A 22,325-nucleotide genomic window follows, 5' to 3' on the forward strand; every position below is an offset into this window, starting at 1 on the left:
CAAAGCATCAATCTCCTTCTTAAGTTGATAAACCAAATGACCATTAGACTGACCAAATCTTTCTTGTAATTCACACCACAACTCCATTGACGACTCAATGTAAGCAAAATCATCAGCCAAATCAGCACTCATAGAACTCAAAATCCAGCTAACAACCATATAATCTGCTCTCTTCCATTTCTAATAATCTTTATCAGTAATTTCAGGTTTCTAAACACTATCAGTAATGAAACCATCTTTGTTCTTAGCAGTTAAAGCACGTTTGACACTACGACTCCATCGTATAAAGTTCTGACCAGAAAATTGAACAGCAACTAACGAAGCAGTAGGATCATGGCATCATTAACATCCATTGCCGCCATTAGAACAACAAGAAATCGCAATCGAAATCAACCGAGAGAAAAAAAACGAGAATCAAATCACACCAAATTGATTACAAAATCGCAATCAACAATCAAAAACAATCACCGAAAGTCCAAGATATGCAAGAAAATTTCTTAATCGCAAGAAATCTTCGCAATCGAACAAACAAAATCAAGCGAAAAACAGAGTCAATCAACAAAATCAATCGAAAAATTCAAGAACCCTAATCTCAAGTGAGATACGACTCTGATACCATATAGAAATGTAGAGAGAATGTGAGGAAAACGAGAGAAAATTGTATATTGAAGTATTAGAATTGTATTGTACAAAAATCAGAATAAATGAAGACTAAGCTATTTATATACAAGTTAGTTACAACTAACTACCTGACATCATAAATGAAAATAATATATTTAATAGTTACTCCGATAAATTTTCTTATGCCAATTACACTTGCATGACAGTCGTTATATAGTCATGAGTGTTCAATTAGGAGTACAATAATTACATACATATAGCCATATAAATTCATAAGGTGTGGACTCATATGAGTATTGCAACACCAAATTAATAATTGGCATTCCCATTATCTTCTAACAGCCGTCAATTTTTTGAAAAAAATTTCAAATTTACAGACACTTTAGTAGAATTGAATTAAAAAAAAAAAAAAAAACGCTATAAACCTTGTACTCCAGTTCAGTAAGTGATAGAGTGATAGCCGTTAGGACGTTACACAGGCTCAAATTTCAATTTTGATCAGTGCCAACCCTAAACAAGAGTCAATGGAAACAGGGTCGATTGAAGTTGCAAAAGTCGGTGGCAAATCCACCGTATCCCGCTGTTTCTCCAAGTATCCCCTCAAATTCATTGTACCCAATAAGGTATTCAACAAATTCTCGACTTCAAATTTTCTGGGTTATGATTTTTCAAGCATTATTGTTTGATTTTGATCATCTTGTAAAAAACCCTTTTTCAGGTGGGTAATAGAAATGCTGATTGCGTCTGGATTTACTCTCTTAGCTATGGAGGTGGAATTGTTTCTGTATGTTTTTTTTCTTCTTCTCAATTTTCCTTAATTTCGCCTTTAATTAACTTATATTTGGCCTGAATTTGTGGAAATTGTTGGGATTTAGGGTGATTCAATAAAATGTAATTTTACCATTGGAGATGGGTGCACTGCTGTGTTGACTACACAGACTTCAACTAAGGTACTTTCTTTAATTTTGAACTTATGGTTATTTTAATGTGGTCTATTGTTCGATGTTAACGGCCGGTTTGGGAGGCGATAATCATCAATCATCAATAACTATATACTAAAAGACACACCAGCTCCTTAGTTTTTTTTTTTTTATTTATTTTTTTATTTTTTAAGAAACAAATCTTATACAAATGTAGCTCTCTAATTTTATACAATATAATTACTTAAAATAAAAAAAGATTTGACATATCTTTAACACAAAATATTTATATAGCTATAAAAAAAACATTCTTAACATAAGTTTGATAACTTTTTACATCAAAATTTGTCAACTATTTTTTTAGATTTTATTTTGTTTAATTATAAATTATAATGATAGTTTAAAAATGATTATTGAAAATTTTCGTGTATGGCACGGGAACTAACCTAGTAATAATAAATTTATATGGTGTAGGTAACTATGTAATGCAATACCCTAGTAATGCTCGTTTTATGTTTTACTCCGAACTGTAGTATATATGTATGGAAAAAATTGTTGGGTATTAGTCAATTAAGTGTGGAAAAAGAAAAACACATGTTTTGACATTAGCATGTGATGTTCGTTGCAAAATTACATATAAAATCATTAATATTGCCGCTGCCATACAATAGTGTACCGACTTGATGGTTTAATTCAAAGAATAGAAAATGTGTTTACAGGCTGATTTTATATGGTAAATATGTTTCAATGGAAATCAGACATTAAAATTTATATTTCTATGTGTGAAGGTATACAAATCTGTTGCATCAAAGGGCTCAGAGCAAATTTTGGAGGTATGATTCCCATTTGAATAATTAATAAGGCTGTTATACCTAGCATACTCTTTAGGTTCTATTTATTTTGATGTAAGGAAGACAATTGGTTCAGCAGATATCTTTTGGCTTTTTTGTCAAAGATTTCTGTGTATACAGGGCGGAGGATTTTTAAGCTAGGGGGCCGATGGTTGAATCAATATATAAATATGTGGATCATTATCATAACAATTTTTTTTGGATCTTGCTAAGCATTTAAAATCTTACCTAAAGTGGTATTAATTTGGAAAAGCATGACAAAATCACGCGGCGACCGGTGTAATTAATGTTAGTTCTAATTTAATCTTTCTGCTTTTAACTAGCTTATCCAACTCCCTCGGGGCGTTCGTCAGCATTTTCCTTTTTTTTTTTTTTTTCCTAAATTGCAATTTATGGTTTTTCATATTAAAAAAATGCCAATAATAGATTACATGTTAAAATTATTGGCGATATTATTTTCTATGTATAAAATTGTTGTAAATCAACATGTTGACTATCAACCGTACAGCTCACTTTAAAATTAAGAGTTTCTTTTTTATGATTATACCAATCATATCATATATATATAAAAAAAAAAGGTGATCTATAGACAAATTATTACTAAACAATTAGACAAAAGTAAAAATTTGAATTTTTATACTAGAAAGGCGGTAGTTTAAATTTTTATACAATAAATACGATAATTTATAAAATAAAAAAAATGCCCAATTGAAAGATTGAAAAGATAATCTACTTTTATTAGAATTGAAGAAGTTTAGTACATAATTTTTTTTTTTGAACAAAGTTTAGTATAGAATTTAGGCAAAAATAAAAAGAAAGGAAAAAAAAAATGAAAGATAAAAAAATAAAATTGAATGAACGATCTACTAATGTGACTTAGTAGGATCGAACCTCAAAACAAAGAAGAGAAATGAAAGCCCACTAACCACTAAGCCACAAGAGTTTCTTCGTGACTTATGTGAAATAGTTAGTACATATACTAAAAAACAGCGAGGGCCAATTAATAAAAATAAGGGAAACGAGTTTGGGCTACAGGGGCCGGGCCTCTGCCAGCCCCCTTGTAGCTCCGCCCCTGCGTGTATAGATTGATGGGTGTTGGCAATGATGTATGCCACTTTGTTTATTAGTGCTAAATTATGAAGCTTCTTTTGTTTATGTATGACTAGATGACTTAAGGCACTATATGTGTTATGAGTCATTTTGAGTTTAGTTAATGATTGCAACTCAAGACTTGAAAGTTGAAGCCAAACAACAAACATAGAGAATTATTATAAGAAGATTTTGTGTTTCATATGAAACTTTTTCACTCATTTTGGGTATATCATTCTAGCTTCCGTCAAACTTATCTTCCACGAGTTAAAATTTTGAGAAAGTGGATCTTCATCATTTTTAAGATACTTGTCCATTTTCTTATCAAGGTTATAAGGAATTGTCGTGATGTCTCTAGTCCCAGTGGTAAAAGAGCATAGTACTTGTTTGTTAATGTATCTTTTGAATGCACATATTTGTATAGCTTTTGATAGCCTATCCATCTCATTGTTTCTGTAAGAAGCCTCATGTGCTCCAAGGTCATTATAAATCTTTTGTGTTTTTACTTGTGATGATTCTTGGTTATTCAAGTGCCTCGGAAGCTTACTTCCTAAATTAAGTCATGTTGAGTTTCTCTTTCTAGTTAATTGGCCTGACAAGCGTGTATGCATTTTATGACTTGAAATTGTAAGGGCTTCCCAATCAGTGATCATTAAGATGTTAATTGAAAAAAAAAAAAAAGAATATGATGTAGATGAAGCTATTTTGACTAGATGCTTTAGTTTTTTGGCAGTGCACTAGAGTGTGGGTTTAAGCTTATCCAATGGTGCTGTTTTGGATGGTATATTGTTCTACTTAATTTTTTGTAGCTTGCTTCAACAATTTTTCTGATTGGTAGTTAGATCCCCTCCTCTAAGTCATGCTCTCTGCTAGTCCTGATCAAGTTCAATCAAGGACCAATTCCCGTCCACTGGACTATGTTATCTTGACAGTGGAAGATTACTTTTTGTTGGTCATTATTCTCTTAAGCGTATTTGAACATTATTACATTGTAGCTCTGGTGGTTTAGTCGGTGGTTAGGTAGTTGCTTAGTGTTTTATAATGGCAGTGTCCTTGTGTCATCTGCCCGGGGGGTTTTGTATACACCAATTATTGCTAGTAACAATACCCAAATTTCTTATGCAGTAGGCACGGGTTGGACATGAAGCGTTACTTGCTATCATTCCAGATCCAGTGACATGTTTTGCTACCGCAAGGTATACTCAAAAGCAAGTATTCAGGGTGCTGTCAGACTCAAACTTATTGGTTGTTGATTGGTTTACAAGTGGACGCTATGAAAGCGGAGAAAGATGGAATTTTGAATCATGCAAGAGTACCAACAATATTTTCTGTGAAGATGGCCAACCTTTGTTTCTTGATACGGTTTGCTCTTTCTTTTAATGAGCAACTTCTATATCTTGACTTAGTGATACTCCCTTGCTTGAATTCCTTATATATCATTATGTCTGGTGTCCCTGCTTTTTCTGGGTTGGTTTGTCTACATATGTTCTCATGTCCACCAAAGGCAGAAGCCCTTTGTGTACATAGTCTTTGTGTTTTACATAAAATTGATATGTCATGAATCTCTTCTCATAATATAATGCAATATATTGCCAGTGCATATTGACCTGTATATCATCTGCCAGCTAGCTTTCTATCTGAGGATGGAAATGTTATATAATTACAGAAGTTCTGATTTCTTCCCGGCATTTAGTTGCACAAACTCATCTATTTCTAAAAAGTACCAGGATTGGCTGTTGATACCTTTGAATATTGTCTGTATGCATTTGTTAGTCTTTTGCAGTATCCAGTTATAAGTATGGACTAATAAAGCGTCTAATTTTCTTGGTATTCTTTACCAAAATTTTTAGGGGGTGGAAGACAGGCTTGCTTGATATGATGCCTTGTAGTTTTCTTATACATTTCTGTTACTTATGAGGTGATGCCATGGCACAGATTATACCTTTTCTTCTTTAGTCTTACTAACCAATAGAGCAAAATCCTGCTGCAGACCATTTGCTTGGTTATTGAGCACGAGTCACAGTCTGACTTCTTGACCATAAATTATCCAAGAGGCTTATTTATTTATTTATTTATTTTTATACATATAAATTTTGTAATACAATTAAACCTACTTTGATCTCTTGTTTGGTCAAAGCACCAATTCATACTATATACCATAGTCTGCGCATATTCTCATTGTTTGAACAATATACCCTATTTATACATGACTTTATGGGGCTATTAAAAAAATATGACTTTATGGAGAATGTAGTATGAACAATGTACCCTATTCTTATATGACTTTATGAGGCTATTAAAAAAATATGACATTATGGAGAATGTAGTATGAACAATGTCCCCTATTTTTATATGACTTTATGGGGCTATTTAAAAAAAAAATGACGGGGACATGTAGTTTGAGAAGGTGTCACACATGCAAATCATATCTTGCTGAAGCTCTAGATGTTTAGCTCCCATGATCTACCCTGTTCAAGAATGACTGGATCTTGCTGCTGCAGATACTGTTGGAGAAAGGAGCCACTAGCAGTATTTCAGAGTGCATGCAGGATTATCAAGTTACAGCAATGATCGTAGTATTGGGGTATGATCATTTCTTTATGCTGGATCTTTGAGCTTCGTTTTATCATGCTATAATCATGCTCTTTACACTGTTTTAATAAACTGTATGAGGTTGAGTGAAACTGTTTGCTGTTCCCATTGTAATTCTACGGCATGCTCATATTTAGATTTCGGCCTTTAGATTTCTACTAAGATAGTTTTGTTTATAATACAACGGTTCCAGGAAAATAAGAAGTACAACACATTTGGTGCCAAGAGCATCAAACTGCAATGTTTTGGACACTGAAGACCAAAAGAAAAAAAAATGATTCCGTTAAAAAAAATGTTATAGACAAGTCTTAGTATGGAAAACTAGTAAGGATGCCTCACCTAAATTTAAGCTGAGAAATTTAAAGCTTTCATGGACAGATTGCTCAACATAAAACAGCTTACATTTGAATTAAAGGGTTCACACCTTAGACAGATTGCTAACCAAGAATATTGACCTTACTAAATGCTACAAACACTATGACCTCCTAAAACCCTGAATTCTGTTAACCGTAAATTTTAAACAAGAATCACTTCCAAGTATTATTTTTTAATTTCATTTCTCATTCAATCATCTAATCTTACTAATTATACACATAATGAGATCATTACTCTATACATAGAAGGTACTGTAAAAAGTTTACCAAATGGGAAAAAGAAATGAAAATACTACAGAAAAATTGCTTTTTATAGTACTTAAAAATCTGCCTTTTTTATAGTTTGTAAAACTTCAATCATTCGTACATATTGCATCATAAGCCTCAAATAGTTGCAAGGCAAATCAAAAAATCGTTTCACATGAATAAAACTAACACAGATGAAAAGATAGAGACTGAATAAGACATGTTAGTCAAATATGGCTCAAAAATCTCACAAAGGTTCTCAAGCTATTTACATTAGTCGAGTAAGGAGACCATTTTGGCCACCTAACAAGCTTAATTCCAAATTGATCAGTAAATGGGTTTTCAAAAACAAGTTTTCCAATTTCAAAAGTCGCACATGCATTAACACCATTGTTAGGGCATTAGTCGTATTAAAGACACTAAAGATGTTAAACACTCAAAATAAAGAAAAACTAACACAACTAATATATACAAAGAAAAATATTCCTTCAACCAAGCTAAATTTCCCATTATTGTCCTCAATGTGTACATATAACGATAAAAGCATTCAAAAGGGAAGTAAGCACTGGGCCCAATTGGCGGAGTTAGGACCGCCCTTAAAATAATGTCGCATCATGTTACTAAGACCATAATATTCCGACTGCATCAAAAGTATATTGGCTCTTCATCTTATCGAAAGTTTTGGCCATGCTATCATGGGATTGCACCACAAGTTTGCTTGAGCCCATTTAAGGTAACAAAGGTGTTTGCTAGAAATTCTTAGCCACATTAAAATAAAACTCTTAGCGGGAAGATGTTTACCCATGGGTCAGCGGCTAACCAAAGGTGGCTATATGACTATGAGCCATAGGCGTAGTCTTGGACATAGAAACCCTGTGTGAACTATAACACATATGAGATGGCTAAGGTGAACATTGGCTACGACCAGCGGGAAGATGTTTACCCATGGGTCAACTAATGCGAACGTTGCTGGGACTAACCCACCAAATAGTTTGGTACGACACACACCAGTTACATGGCTCGTGGGTTGGTTAAGTTGCATGTTTGAAGTTTTAGACAGGTTGGTCATTGTGGTCACTACAAAGGAATGTTTCACGTACTCAAATGAAACATTTTAGCCAAACAATACTTATAACCTAAAACAAGTCTAAGGCAAGTAGAGGATAGCTAATAAAGCATCAAACATGCGAACAACTATAAGCTAACTTGGTCATATGATTAGTTTTTGATTACTTAACTACTTTATGTCCTTATTAAGCTAAGGGAGAAACTATGGGAGACAAACTCTAGGGGGAGACGAAATTCAACACCAACCAAACCAATGAATCGATAAATAGAATAAAACATGAATATGCTTGGGTGATGGAACGGGAACTCAATGTTGTCTTCATTACTAGCCACAACACTAAGCGTTTCTTAAACCAAACAACTAACATGATAAGTTACAATCTTAGGAAGTGGATTTCTAGCTCTTGTTTGTCTTTGTCTTTACGAGATAACATGAAGCACAAATAATTGAGATTTCTTACCTAATTATCACACTAAAGCACCCTAATCAATGAAGCAAGACATTCATAATCATAAAAGAGATGTAGTCTAATTGCACATAAAGAAGACCTACTACCAAACTTCATCTTTCAATCCGAGTATAAGAGTGAACAAATGAGCATAAAGTTTGCCACCAAAGTACACATGCAATTAATCAACTCAAGAGCAAACAACATCAACCCATATGGAACTTGAAAATATCCAAGATTAATAAACCCATTCACCCAATTCCTAGCTAAAAGACTACTCACAATTCATGGTGGAAAACAACATGCTAACTAACACGATAAAGTCGTATCACCTAATCAAAAGTAATTCCTAAAACCACTTACTAATAATAGATAGGGAAGTAGGGTCGTATCCGCAGGGAAAAAGTCTTTCGATTCCTAATTAATTAATATAGTCTAAATTACCAAGAAACAAATAAGAGTTTTGTATGAATTAATCTGAGAGAATAACCAATAATAAAAATCCTAGGGTCACAGATTCACCAATTCATTGTATTCGTGCACTTTAAAGATAGTGTGGTGGGTCCAGTAACCTTTTATATTTTAGAATCTGCAAGGTTAGCACCAAAGCCAATAATAAGTAAAGTAATCATCCCCCCAATAGCAACTTCACCTAACCCCTCAGCCACAAAAGTAAACAATCCATGAAACAAGAACCAGGGTTAAAGGTCCTTTGGAGAACATCCTCATCTTATTGGACGTCCCAAATAGATTTAACAATCATGTGCCATTGAAATTACAATTTTTTTGATGAGCAAACTCCCCATTACTATTCCTAGCGAAGATAGTCCAAGAAAGAAGTCTCTAAATAATGCGAATAACAGGATAGATTACGCAAGAGACCTTAGATCTACTCGGGTCGTATTGCATTAGGCCGGTAAGATCTCTCCAAAAGGCACTGTCATCATAGCCCTCTACTCCTCTATCCTAGTTTGGTGAGGTTGACCTAACTTCCTATCAATAGGAAAACCTAGGAGTTTGTTTACTTCTTTGGTAGTTAGGGTTATACGTTGCCCAAAATAGTTGAACTTGATTGCCTTAGGGGTGTAGAAGTCCGACTTACGAGTGATCGAAAGAGTAGAAAGAACCTCATAGGTGATGTTAGACAAGGATGCACGGGTACGCCAACCTCTTGACGTTTCCCGTACTAGGGACGTATCGGGGATGGGTACGGTACATGTACGGCCTGGATATGTCCCCAAGGCGTACCCTTGAAAAGTGGTATGGGAAGAAAATTTGGGGACGGCAGGGAGCAACTTTAGAGATGTTTCGGGGACGGATTACCTCCTTTTCGACGTCCCTAATAGAAGCCCAACCCACTTTTTTTTTAGAAAACCCCTAATTTTACTTACCCGATTTTGATTTCTCGAAAACTCTAATATTTAAAGATGCCACCTACACTTTTTAGCACCTACAGCGACGCTAGTGAAGATCCCAGGCAGCCATTACTAAACCTTTCGAGAGAGGAGAAGAAGGTTTTTTTCTAAAAAAATTATTTAACTTTCGACTCTATAACATTTCAATTGGTATAAAAATAATTATATAAAGTACTGTAGCTTACTGCACTAGTAGAAGTAAAATATGGAATTGGAAATAGTAAAGAATTATCACGTGGAATAGGACAATAGGTAAAGTAGCTGTAATTGTATTTTTTAAAAAAAGATAAATTAGTTGTAATTATGTTAGTTTTTTTCACTCCCTTTTTTTCTTTTTTCTTTTTTAGTCTTACTTATTCCACATCTATGACTATGACTCATGTTCAGTAGAATTTAGGTTTCATTTATTTTTATTTTTTAAATTGTGTGGATTATTTCACAGACATCGTATCCTTGTCGTACCCATTTTTTGGAATTTTCATTTTGCCGTTTTCCGTCCCCGTCCCCATTTTTGTACCCGTATCCGTTTATGTGCGTTTTAGATGTTAGAGTATGTATTGGCTTGCTTAGATAGGAAACACCCTAACCTAAACGTGCAAATAACCCCTGAATTTCATTATTCACACCCAAAGTAGTGACGACATCTAAATCAAAGAATCTAGTGGGGATGATGGGTCTTTTGTGAATACGTAGGAAGTTCTCCATGTATTTCTTGTTGTCACCGAAGTCTATGCCATATATGTCAATTTGTGGTGCTTGGATTGGTGGTGGTGGTGGTAGTGGTTGTTGTGGTTGTGGTGGTGGAGTGCGAAGATTGGAGGTTGATATGTTTCATGGTTGGTTTCTTCTACGATTGGAAGTCGGGGCCATGGTTTTAAGTCAAGTCAAATATGCCCACCCAAAGAAACAAACAATCAAGAGAACACAACAAAAAAATTTCCACATTAGAAAACAATCAAGGTATTCTAGAACTACCACAATGCTTAGCTTTTTTAAATTAATTAAAGTTGTGAAATAAAGTCAAGTAGTACACCATATTAAACAAGAATCATCAATCACAATAACAATATTCATGCTCCATAAGTCATGAAAAATCAATATTACGAAGCGTGTAGTTACTTGAAAACTCTCAATCACCCACAATCAACAACGATAATCACTACAATTGAGCAAATTCAACCAGATTTCATGGGTAAAATTTTTGGATGTTGAATGGACCCGACCACCTAGAACGAAGCTTACCTGAAAACAATTTCAAGAGTTGAATAGAAGGACTTAGACCACCTTCCTTATACTCTGTTTCCCAAGGACCTTGTCATGCCATCTTTTTGTTTTTTCTTTGTACAATTTCAAACTCTCGTAAGCTTCAAGGCGGACCTTATCTAGCTCGTTTGATTGTAACAATCTCTTCTCTCACTGCTTTGGCATTGAAATTCAAACTTTTTATAGCCTAAAATGCACGGTGCTCTAGCTCAACGGGTAATCGGCATGCCTTTCCATACACAATTCTATATGGGTTTGTACCAATTGACGTTTTGAATGTCGTTCGGTTGGCGCATAGTGCATCATCAATTTTCATAGACCATTCCTTCCTTGTTCTTGCAACCGTCTTCTATAGGATAGACTTGATTTCTCGATTCGACACCTCAACTTGGCCACTAGTTTGTGGGTGATTACCAATGCCAAGCCTATGTGATACTCCATACTTTTTAAGCATTGCTTCGAAATGATGCACTCTGTCACTAATTAACACGTGTTAACCAAATCGAGGGAAAATTATTTCCTTAAAAATTTATTTACCACACAAGCATCATTGGTTGAAGTAGCAATAGCTTCAACCCACATCGAAACATAATCAACGACCACTAAGATATATTGATAACCATCGGAAGAAGGGAATAGTCTCATGAAATCTGGTTGGATTTGCTCAATGTAGTGATTATTGTTGTTGATTATGGGTGATTGAGAGTTTTTAAGTAGCTACATGCTTAGTAATATTGAATTTGCATGATAAAGCATGACTATTGTTATTGTGATTGATGATTCTTGTTGGACATGGTGTACTACTTAACTTTATTTCACAACTTGAATTTTTATTGTGCTCTCTTGATTGTTTGTTTCTTTGGATTGATTTTGGGCATATTTGACTTGACTTAAAACCATGGCCTCGTCTTCCAATTGTAGAAGAAAACAACCATGAAACACATCAACCTCCAATCTTCACACTCTACCACCACAACCACTTCAACCACAACCACCACCACCAATCCAAGCACCACAATTTGACATACATGGAATAGACTTCGGTGACGACAAGAAATACATGGACAACTTCCTACGTATTCACAACAGACCCATCATCCCCACTAGTTTCTTTGATTTAGATGTCGTCACTGAATAATGAAATTCAAGGGTTATTTGCACGTTTAGGTTGGGGTGATTTCCTATCTGAGCAAGCCGATACATACTCTAACATCACCTGTGAGGTCCTTTCTACTCTTTCAATCACTCATAAGTTGGACTTCTACACCCCTAAGGCAATCAAGTTCAACTATTTTGGACAACGTATAACCCTAACTACCAAAGAAGTTCAGGACATGGTAATGGGGGGGGGGGTTGCTCATTAAAAGAATTGTAATTTCTATGACACATGGTGGTTAATTTCGTGCAGGACGTCCAAGGAGATGAAGATGTTCTTGAAAGGACCTTTAACCCCGGTGCTTGTTTCATAGATTATTTACTTGATGTGAGGGGTTGGGAGAAAATGCTAACCCTGCAGATTCCAAAAGATAAAAGGTTGTTGAACGGTTGGACCCACCACAATATCTTTAAAGTGCATGAATACAATTAATTGGTTACGTACGCAGCGTGGTGGCCAAGGCTACGAGTGACTAGTTAGTCGGCTAAGTCTTGCAAGCCCTACACCGTATGCGTACCTACCCAGTGAAGGATTGTCGAAAATTGCAAGTTCTAGGACTTGGATCATCCCTCCGGATTTTGTTTGGCCTCCCCCACGCCCCAAAGGTGATCCATTACCGGTGGGAGGTGACCCACTGCATATGGAATAAGATGCCTCCGCAAATCAAGGTGCTCGAGGTGATCAACAACCACCACCGGAAGAGCATATAGTGGATTTGAGGACTGGTTTCAGTACTTTGAGTTCTAATTTCAAGGGCCCAAGGAGAGATTTAGAGGTGATAAGGACGGGGTATAACAACCTAGTGAAATCCCAAGATGGCATGGCCACCTCCTTCGATGAAATGAAAAATCAATTTAACATTTTGCATCCAGCATTTCACAAAATGGGTGACATGATGTCGTTACTTTGAGGGTGGTCCTAGCTCTGCCCCTAGGTATGATCCTTCCTCTACCAGTAGGGCCTAGTTTTCTCTTTCCCTTGCTTGTTCTTATTTGATATGTGCACATTGAGGACAATGTGAAGTTTAGCTTGGGGGAGGGATTACTTTTTGCTTTGTATATAGTAGTCAGTTGCTTTGGAGTTGATTTTAAGCGTTCTACACAACTATGCTCCTATGATACATTTGTGCTTTGTGAAAAGTTTCGGAAACCTATTTACTAATTTGGTTAGAATTGAGCATGTTTGTGGCTAGGATGGTCTCCCCGCTCTATTTATGTGAATAGCTGATGTTCGACTGATTTCCCTCTATTTCAGTCTTATTCTTTTCCATGTGTGATGTAGTTGTCCTTCCTACGGTTTGAGTCTTAGATTTGTTTGTTGATTATTTGGAAAAAAAATGGACATCATACACTTTTGAAAAATAGAAGGTGCATTACAAAGTCCAAATGGCATCCTTTAATTAGCAAAGGTGCCATATAGGCATGTAATGGTAGTATTTTCTTAATCATCGGGTTGGATTGGGATTTAGAAGAATCCCGAATAACCATCCAAGAAACAATAGTGGAACTATGTGATGCCAATCTTTTCTAAATTTGATCTAAAAAGGAGGAGTGAAAGTGATTTTTCTATGTGAATTTACTGAATTTTCGGTAATCAATATACATTCTCTGGTGACTGAACTTGTAGAAATGGTCTCACCCTTATCATTCTTGATGATGGTCATGCCTCCTTTCTTAGGCACAACTTAACTCGGGCTAACCCACATATTATCGGAGATAAGGTAGATTATGCTCACTTTAAAAAGTTTTAAAACCTCTTTTAAAATTTGCCAAGAATAACACGACCTTTCAACTGTCTTCCAAAAGTAAAACGACGTCTGGATTATTTCAAAAGAACACGACCTTTGACACATATCTTCTAAAAATAGAACGAAAAATCGGTAACTTGTTTTACCGATTACTTTTGACAAGTGTTTTGTTGTAATTTCTTAAGATTTATTTTTTAAAAAATTTAACATTTTATTAATATTAATGATCTTAATTTTAAAAAAAAAATAAAAAAAAATAATAAATTTTAAAAAATTTTTTAAAAAAAAAAGTAAAGGAAAAAAACACAAACACCACCCTCTTTCCGTGAACCTCCTCTACCTCCACATACATCCACCACGAACTCCCTAGAAACCACTTCTATACTTGAAACAAACCCACAAATCCCAACCAATCTCCTTTAAGTCCGCCGCAAAATCACCACCATCCTTTCCTATCACTGGGAAACTATGCGCCGATCCACCCTTGAAACCTAACCAAACCCTAACCTGTGGGAAAAGAGAGAGCTAGTGTGAAGGAAAAGGGGTGCTAGCATCTAAAACGTGGTAGGGAAAGAAGATAAAACTGGGTAGGACGTGGGGTCAAAATCGCGAACAGGGATGGAAAAGGGAAGGGAAGGGAAGGCACCGAGAAAGGGGTCGGGTGGGATGACACTAGCGAGGAGGAGGGTGGTTGGCAAAGGTTGTGTAAGGGTTTTTTTTTTTTTTCCTTTTTATAAGTTAAGGTTTTTTTTCTTTAAACGAAATTTTTTTAAAAATAATGAAATTGACCACTGACACTTTTACACGTGTCATAGGTAACCAACAAGTCACGTTGTATTACGGAAGATATGTGTCAAAGGTTGTGTTATTTTGAAATAATCTAAAGGTCGTTTCATTTTTGAAAGACTGCTGAAAGGTTGTGTAATTCTTGGCAAATTTTCCTTTATTATATACAAATATAAACGTTGGAAATATAACATTATTATCTAAATAACTAGTAAACATACTATGGATTATTACTAGCATATTGTGTATTCATACTGCATATGGAGTGTACTGTGTATTAGGTAATTCTACCAAAAGTGCCTATTAGGCCCATATCTAAAATTTGGACTAAAATTTGGCTTGGGTCGATGGGTCCTTATTATATATTTTTCAGTACTCTATTCACCTAGGATTGCCTTTTTATATACCTATGCGGGATCTTAATTTTTAGCAGTAGTAAAAGAGAGGTAATATGAAAAATATATACGGAGTACATTAAAAGCTAGTAAATCTATGGCACATTGCGAATTTTAAAAATAGACTAACTTAATATGAAAGGATGAAGAAGTAAATTAGATAAACTATGTTGGGAAGGAACAATTGTGTTAATTGTATTATGCAGTAAAGTGATGTCGTATATGGGATTCTATGATGTAGGAACCATGTCAACATCCTTGTTTAATTTGACGGTACTTATTTACATAGGCCTTTCTTTTGTTTTATGGAACTTACCATGCTTGATCGAGTGATTTACTGGTTGTAGACCAAAGATGAAGCCATTACAGAAGCAGGTTCAAAAAAATGTAGAAAATATGATGTCTGGATATTTTCAAGTCAAAACTAACATTCCAAGGCTTAGCATGAGAACAAGTTCTGAGGTTTGCTTCACAAAACCAAGCTTTATTGCATCGTGTAGTACCTTTGGCCCTGAGGTATGGTTTTCTTGTCTTATTCATTTCAAAGTTAGTTGATATTGAATGTTAGTTATGCTCCCTAAATTTTTAATGAACTTAATCATGTACTGAATGCTTAGAGATGGGAACCTTGTTTTTGTTATTGCTGTGCTACTTACGATAAAGCAAAGCATCCCTTACCATTGCAAAGTTTGTCATTCAACTGCTTCTTATAGATATTGTAATTTATAAGCACACAATACTCCCATAGCTAGGAACACTATAGCAAGGATAAAATACAACAATAGTACACTCCCTCCACATTCAAGTGCACCAATTTTTCTAATGCATAGTTTAGGATCGTCATGGCCGTGCCAAAACTGCCAGAATATTTTTTTTCCATTAATGATGTAAGTCCTTTGTACTGATATTTTTTATACTGATGGGAATTGTTTATTTTTTAGCAGCTTAGTGTTGTGCTACTTTTGGTTAATCGCATTGTGTACTGCCTTTGCCTTGCACAGGCTATATTTCCTTGGTTTTCATAGATATAGTAACTTGTAAGCACACAATGTCCTTCAACAATGAACAGTATGATGATGTTCAAACAAGAGTACTCACCCTTTCTTTCAAGTGAGCCACTTTTTCCAAAATGTAGTTTGGGATAACCTGATTTCCAACGGATTTCTTTTCATAGCAAAATTTTAATTTGTGGGAATTGTTGATTGATATTTGGTAGAGGAATAATCGATCATTGGACAATCACCCTAAAAGCTAACAATATTTCTGCCTAAACCAACCTAATACAAGTATAGGGTAAGTAAATGATCGTATCCACAGGGAATGGGTGAAGAACACCAAGAGTATGAAACGGTTGCAATCTAGTTCGTTCACAAATTAGGGGTTTTGATTAAATAACTACTATGGAGACAAACACTAGGGGGAAATGGGAATCGACACCAACCAAACTAATAGACCAAAACAATAGTCAAACATGAACACAAATTGGGTGATAGAAAGGGCACTCAACAATGCCTTCTTTCGAAGTCACAACTATAAGCATTCCTAAACCAAACTCGACTAACAAGATAGGCTAACCAAGTCTTAACGGTGGGAAGTAGATTACTAACTCGGGTTTGTCTTTCGATCGGTCCAAGAAAGTATTTAGGCGCAAGCAATTGGGATTTCTCACCTAATTGTTGCAACTAAGACTACTACATCATCCAAACAAGGAACCATAATCAAGAGGAATTTAGCATAATCATATAAGAAAAGGCTCACAACTAGACTCCATCTGTCAATGCAAGCATAGAAGTGACTACATATGCAATAAGTGGCCATCCAATTACACATGCAAATAACCAATTCTTTAACAATCAATCATCAATCCAAAATGAACTTGCAAGCACAAACATCAATCAACCCATGGCTTGGTTGGGTCTTCACCCAACCCCTAGCTAATTAACTACTCACTAATCATGGTGAAGAAAATCATAACAATAAATTCTAATTCTAGCATTAAACTAACATGCAATTAACCAAAAATTACATCGTAGAATCCATCAAAATCGGCTTCTAGAACAGGAGGAGCGCCTTCTCTCTTACGCGCTCGATCCTAACTGCGCAAAATGGCGCCGCTGTCGGGGAATGGCGTTAAGCATTGAGTTACTTGTGAAATATGTGAGACTAGTTCATTTTATTGCTTTATTTTTCTTTGTTTTCTTTGACTAACCTACTAATCTCCTATCTAGTCTTCTTTGTTTTATGCCCAAGCGCAGCAACAGGACACTTCCTCTTATGCCGTTGAACCTCGAGCTTGAAAAGTGGTAAGGGAAAATCAAAGAGAAAAGAGGGCGATAGTTGAGTCCTACTTCAAGTGAACCACAAGTGGTAGTTGAGTTCGATCATTCTAGTTCTAGTGAATCTAGTGGAGACACCACTCCATTAGAACCACCAAGGACAAATTCTCTAGCTTCTCCAACTCTTCACCCATTCGAAATGGCTCAACCTAACAAGACTTTGAGAGAGTTTGGTGTCCCTCCACCATATCAAGAAGCAAGTGGGATTGCTACTCCCGCTATCGAAGCTAATAATTTTGAGATAAGGCCCGCCCTTATCACCTTGATAGAGGGTCATCAATTCTCCGGGGCAAAGCATGAGGATCCCATCGCGCATCTTAAGCAATTCACACGGTATTGTAGCACCGTAAAGGCGAATAGGGTGACTCCGGAGTACATTCTCTTAAGCATGTTCAAATTCTCTTTAACGGGAAAGGCAAGTGATTGGCTAGATAGGTTGCCTCTAAACTCATTGAACACATGGAATGAGGTGACTTCAGCATTCCTTGGAAGGTTCATTCCTCTTGGGAAAACGGCGGAGTTGAGGTCAAAGATTTCGAACTTCCAACAAGACCTCGACGAGTCTCTTTATGATGCTTGGGAGAGATTCAAGAGCTACCAACAACAATGCCCCCACCATGGCATGAAGGATTGGCTCTTGCTCCATGGGTTTTATAGAGGTCTCTTGAGAGCGGATCGAATATTGTTGGACGGAGTATCGGGAGGACCTATCATGAACAAGCCACCCACGGAGGCATTAAAGATCATAGAGGATGTAGTTCAAAACTACACCAATTAGAGCTCCGATGAGAGAAGCACTTCTAAGAAAGGAGGAAAGTATGAGGTAAATGCTATCAACATGATTAATTCAAAATTAGATGCTTTGTCTTCTAAATTTGATCAATTGCAATCCTATTTCTCTATCCCCTTCCCGACGTCAAAATTCACATGCATCTAGTTCATTAAATGATAACATATCAATACAAATGATGTCTTGTGATGCTAGTGGAAGTGATGATCCTGTGACTTCGGAATGCTATTTGCTAAATGTTTCATGCTGCTCTTCCCCTTCCATGAAACAAGTTAATGCAATCAACAATGGTCAAACCAATCCTAGGTATGACCCCTATTCCAACACTTACAATGAGGGATGGAAACATCACCCAAACTTTGGTTGGAGAAGGGGGCCAAACCCAAGGAAATGGTCAAGGTTAATATAGTGATCAAAGAAATGTTCAAAACAATAATCAAGGAAATTATAGGAACCAAGGTAATGGTAACTATGTGTCAAATAATCAAGTGAACCATCAAAATGACAATAGGTACCACCAAAAAGGTCAATATTCTTCTAACAATAACCCACCCGGTTTAAATAAAGGAAATAGACCAACCCTTGCTTCTATCCCTCAACCTCCTCTCCAACGTTACTCGGACTCTTCATTTCACCTCACGTACCGGTGTCGGACCCTCGACACTCGGACATGGGTATGACACCCGGACACTTCACTTTTAGTTCAAAATCATGGAATTTTTTCACAAAATAGCCGAGTCGGGCGCTTGGACACGTACCCATATTGGACATGGGTACCCGAGTCCAAGTAACATAGCTCCTCTCCAAATTCAAGCTCTCCCTCCTAAATCAAGTCTAGAGATAATAATGGAAAATTTTATTAATGCTCAAAGCAAGAAGACCAATGACTTAGAGGAGAGTATCAAGCAAGTGCAAGTCCATAATAAGATGCTAAAAACTCAACTAACTCAACTAGTTAATGCTCTTAAAAGTAGCAATTCTAGCACCTCTTTGCCTAGTCAAGCCATTGATCCTACGGAACATTGTAGTGCAATCATGACTAGATGTGAGACTAGCATAGATGAAACTCCACCAATGAGCTTGCAAAAAGAGAGTGAGAGTGAGGGGGTTAAAGATGAGAAACAATGTGAGGTGTCTAAGTCAAGTGAGGATAAGATGGTTATCATGAGTGAGTCCACCACAGTGAGCTTAACCAAAAATTGTAGTGCAATTATCAAGAACCACTCGCACACTAAACTAAAAGATCTCGGAAGTTTCTCTATTTCTTGCTCTATTAAGAACATTTCTTTTGAAAATGCCCTATGTGATCTAGGAGCTAGTGTGAGTTTGATGCCTTTTTCGGTTTATGAGAAGTTTGGCATTAGTGGGTACCAGACCACCTATGCCAAGCTTCTCATAAACCGAAAAAGGCATCAAAATCACACTAGCTCCTAGATCACATAAGGCATTTTCAAAAGAAATGTTCTTTATAGAGCAAGGAATAGAGAAACTTCCGAGATCTTTTAGTTTAGTGGGCTAGTGGTTCTTGATAATTGCACTACAATTTTCGGTTAAGCTCACTGTGGTGGACTCACTTATGATAACCATCTCATCCTCACTTGACTTAGACACCTCACATTGTTTATCATCTTTAACCCCCTCACCCTCACTCTCTTTTTGCAAGCTCATTGGTGGAGTTTCATCTATGCTAGTCTCACATCTAGTCATGATTGCATTACAATGTTCCGTAGGATCAATGGCTTGACTAGGCAAAGAGGTGCTAGAATTGCTACTTTTAAGAGCATTAACTAGTTGAGTTATTTGAGTTTCTAGCATCTTATTATGGACTTGCTTTTGCTTGATACTCTCCTCTAAGTCATTGGTCTTGCTTTGAGCATTAACAAATATTTCTTTTATTATCTCTAGACTTGACTTAGGAGGGGGAGCTTGAATTTGGAGAGGAGGTTCAGTGATAGGAGCAAGAGAATTTGAACATGCTTAAGAGAATGTACTCCGGAGTCACTATTCGCCTTCACGGTGCTACAATACCATGTGAATTGCTTAAGATGCGCGATGGGATCCTCATGCTTTGCCCCGGAGAATTGATGACCCTCTATCAAGGTGATAAGAGCGGGCCTTATTTCAAAATTATTAGCTTCAATAGCGGAAGTAGCAATCCCACTTGCTTCTTGATATGGTTGAGGGACACTAAACTCTCTCAAAGTCTTGTTAGGTTGAGCCATTTTGAATGGGTGAAGAGGTAGAGAAGTTGGAGAATTTGTCCTTAGTGGTTCTAATGGAGTGGTGTCTCCACTAGATTCACTAGAAATAGAATGATCGGACTCAACTATCACTTGTGGCTCACTAAGTAGGACCACTAGCTATCGCCCTCTTTTCTCTTCGATTTGCCCTTATTTACTTTTTCAAGCTCGAGGTTCAACGTTACAAGAGAAAGTGTCCTATTGCTGCGTTTGGGCATAAAATACAGAAGACTAGATGGGAGATTAAAACAAAGAAAAATAAAGCAATAAAATGAACTAGTCTCACATATTTCACAAGTAACTCAATGCCTATTCCATAAGTAACTCAATGCTTAACGCCATTCCCCCGCAGCGGCGCCATTTTGGTAAAGTAATAATCGGTCGTTGGACAATCACCCTAAAACTAAACAATATTTCTACCTAACCAACCTAAGACAAGTCTAGGGTAAGTAAATGATCGTATCCACAGGGAATGGGTAAAGAACACCAAGGGTATGAAACGGTTGCAATCTAGTTCGGTCACAAATTGGGGGTTTTGATTAAATAACTACTGTGGAGACAAACACTAGGGGGAAATGGGAATCGACACCAACCAAACCAATAGATCAAAACAATAGTCAAACATGAACACAAATTGGGTGATAGAAAGAGCACTCAACACATTGCCTTCTTTCGAAGCAACAACACTAAGCATTCCTAAACCAAACTCAACTAATAAGATAGGCCAACCAAGTCTTAATGGTGGAAAGTAGATTACTAACTCGGGTTTGTCTTTCGATCGGTCCAAGAAATTATTAAGGCACAAGCAATTGGGATTTCTCACTTAATTGTTGCAACTAAGAGTCTAAGATTACTACATCATCCAAACAAGGAACCATAATCAAGAGGAATTTAGCATAATCATATAAGAAAAGACTCACAACTAGACTTCATCTCTCAATGCAAGCATAGAAGTTACTACATGAGCAATAAGTGGTCATCCAATTACACATGCAATTAACCAATTCTTTAACCATCAATCATCATCCCAAAATGAACATGCTAGCACAAACATCAATCAACCAATGGCTTGGTTGGATCTTCATCCAACCCCTAGCTAATTAACTATTCACTAATCATGGTAAAGAACATCATAACAACAAATTCTAATTCTAGCATTAATCTAACAAGTTGAGAAAAGTAATAATAACAAGGTAGATTGAACATGTAACAACAATTAAACAAGATTAAGGAAGAAATTATCAATTCAAAGTAAATAAAAATAGAAAATAAAGAGCAAAGAGATAGAGGAAAGATATAACTAATGAAGCTTCAAAGTTGAGAAAGTGTTGAATTCAAGAGAATAATCTTCAATTAACAATTACAATGATTGAGTTTGAGAAGATCTAAGCTAATTAATGAGAGTTTAGAGAAACTAAGGGCCTAAGAAAACTAAAGGGAAGAAGGTCCAGAAAATGGAAGCTAAGGGTCGTATTTAAACGCCCAAAAATTACATCGTAGAATCCGTCAAAATTGGCTTCCAAAACAGAAGGAGCACCCACTCCAGTAGTAGGAGCGCCCGCTCCTAACTGCACGGGGCAGAATGTTTGAACTCATGGAGGAGTCAGCTCCTCCTTAGGTGCACGCCCGCTCCTTGTAATGCAGGGGGTAGGCAGATTGGAGGGGATCAGGGAGGAGCGCCTGACTTGAAATTGAGAAAGGCAGATTGTGGTGCTGAGGCTAGGAGCGCCCTCTCCTACTTAGCTTTGCTTCCAAAATAGTTCTTCATGCTTATGCTATATAACCTATTTCTCAATGCATCTACAATCATGAACACACACATAAAAAAGATCGGAGAAGCCAAAAGCTATAAATGTGCATAAAAAGAGTTAGAAAAAGGGATTGAAGTAGGGGAAAGAGTACAAAATCGTGTTTAAAGTGCCATGATAAGTGGACGAATAAAACACTTATCAATATTAATTTATTATTCTCTTCTAAATTAGAAAAA

The 22,325-nt window shown here is 36.3% G+C and overlaps 1 protein-coding gene across 1 annotated transcript in view; it reads left to right on the forward strand.

Moving 5' to 3' along the window:
* The first annotated feature begins 862 nt into the window (after positions 1-862).
* The window catches only part of LOC110709260 (urease accessory protein D-like), a 28,758-nt gene continuing 7,295 nt past the window's right edge, over positions 863-22,325 (forward strand). Inside the window, exons 1-7 of the mRNA XM_021887474.1 lie at positions 863-1,244; positions 1,340-1,405; positions 1,497-1,571; positions 2,330-2,374; positions 4,610-4,843; positions 5,983-6,065; positions 15,320-15,488. Of these exons, the coding sequence (XP_021743166.1) occupies positions 1,146-1,244; positions 1,340-1,405; positions 1,497-1,571; positions 2,330-2,374; positions 4,610-4,843; positions 5,983-6,065; positions 15,320-15,488 (771 nt within the window). The 5' untranslated portion in view covers positions 863-1,145. The remainder of the gene's footprint in view (positions 1,245-1,339; positions 1,406-1,496; positions 1,572-2,329; positions 2,375-4,609; positions 4,844-5,982; positions 6,066-15,319; positions 15,489-22,325) is intronic.

This window comes from Chenopodium quinoa, unplaced genomic scaffold, assembly GCF_001683475.1.
Source record: "Chenopodium quinoa cultivar QQ74 unplaced genomic scaffold, ASM168347v1, whole genome shotgun sequence".
Classification (NCBI taxonomy): Eukaryota; Viridiplantae; Streptophyta; class Magnoliopsida; order Caryophyllales; family Amaranthaceae; genus Chenopodium; species Chenopodium quinoa.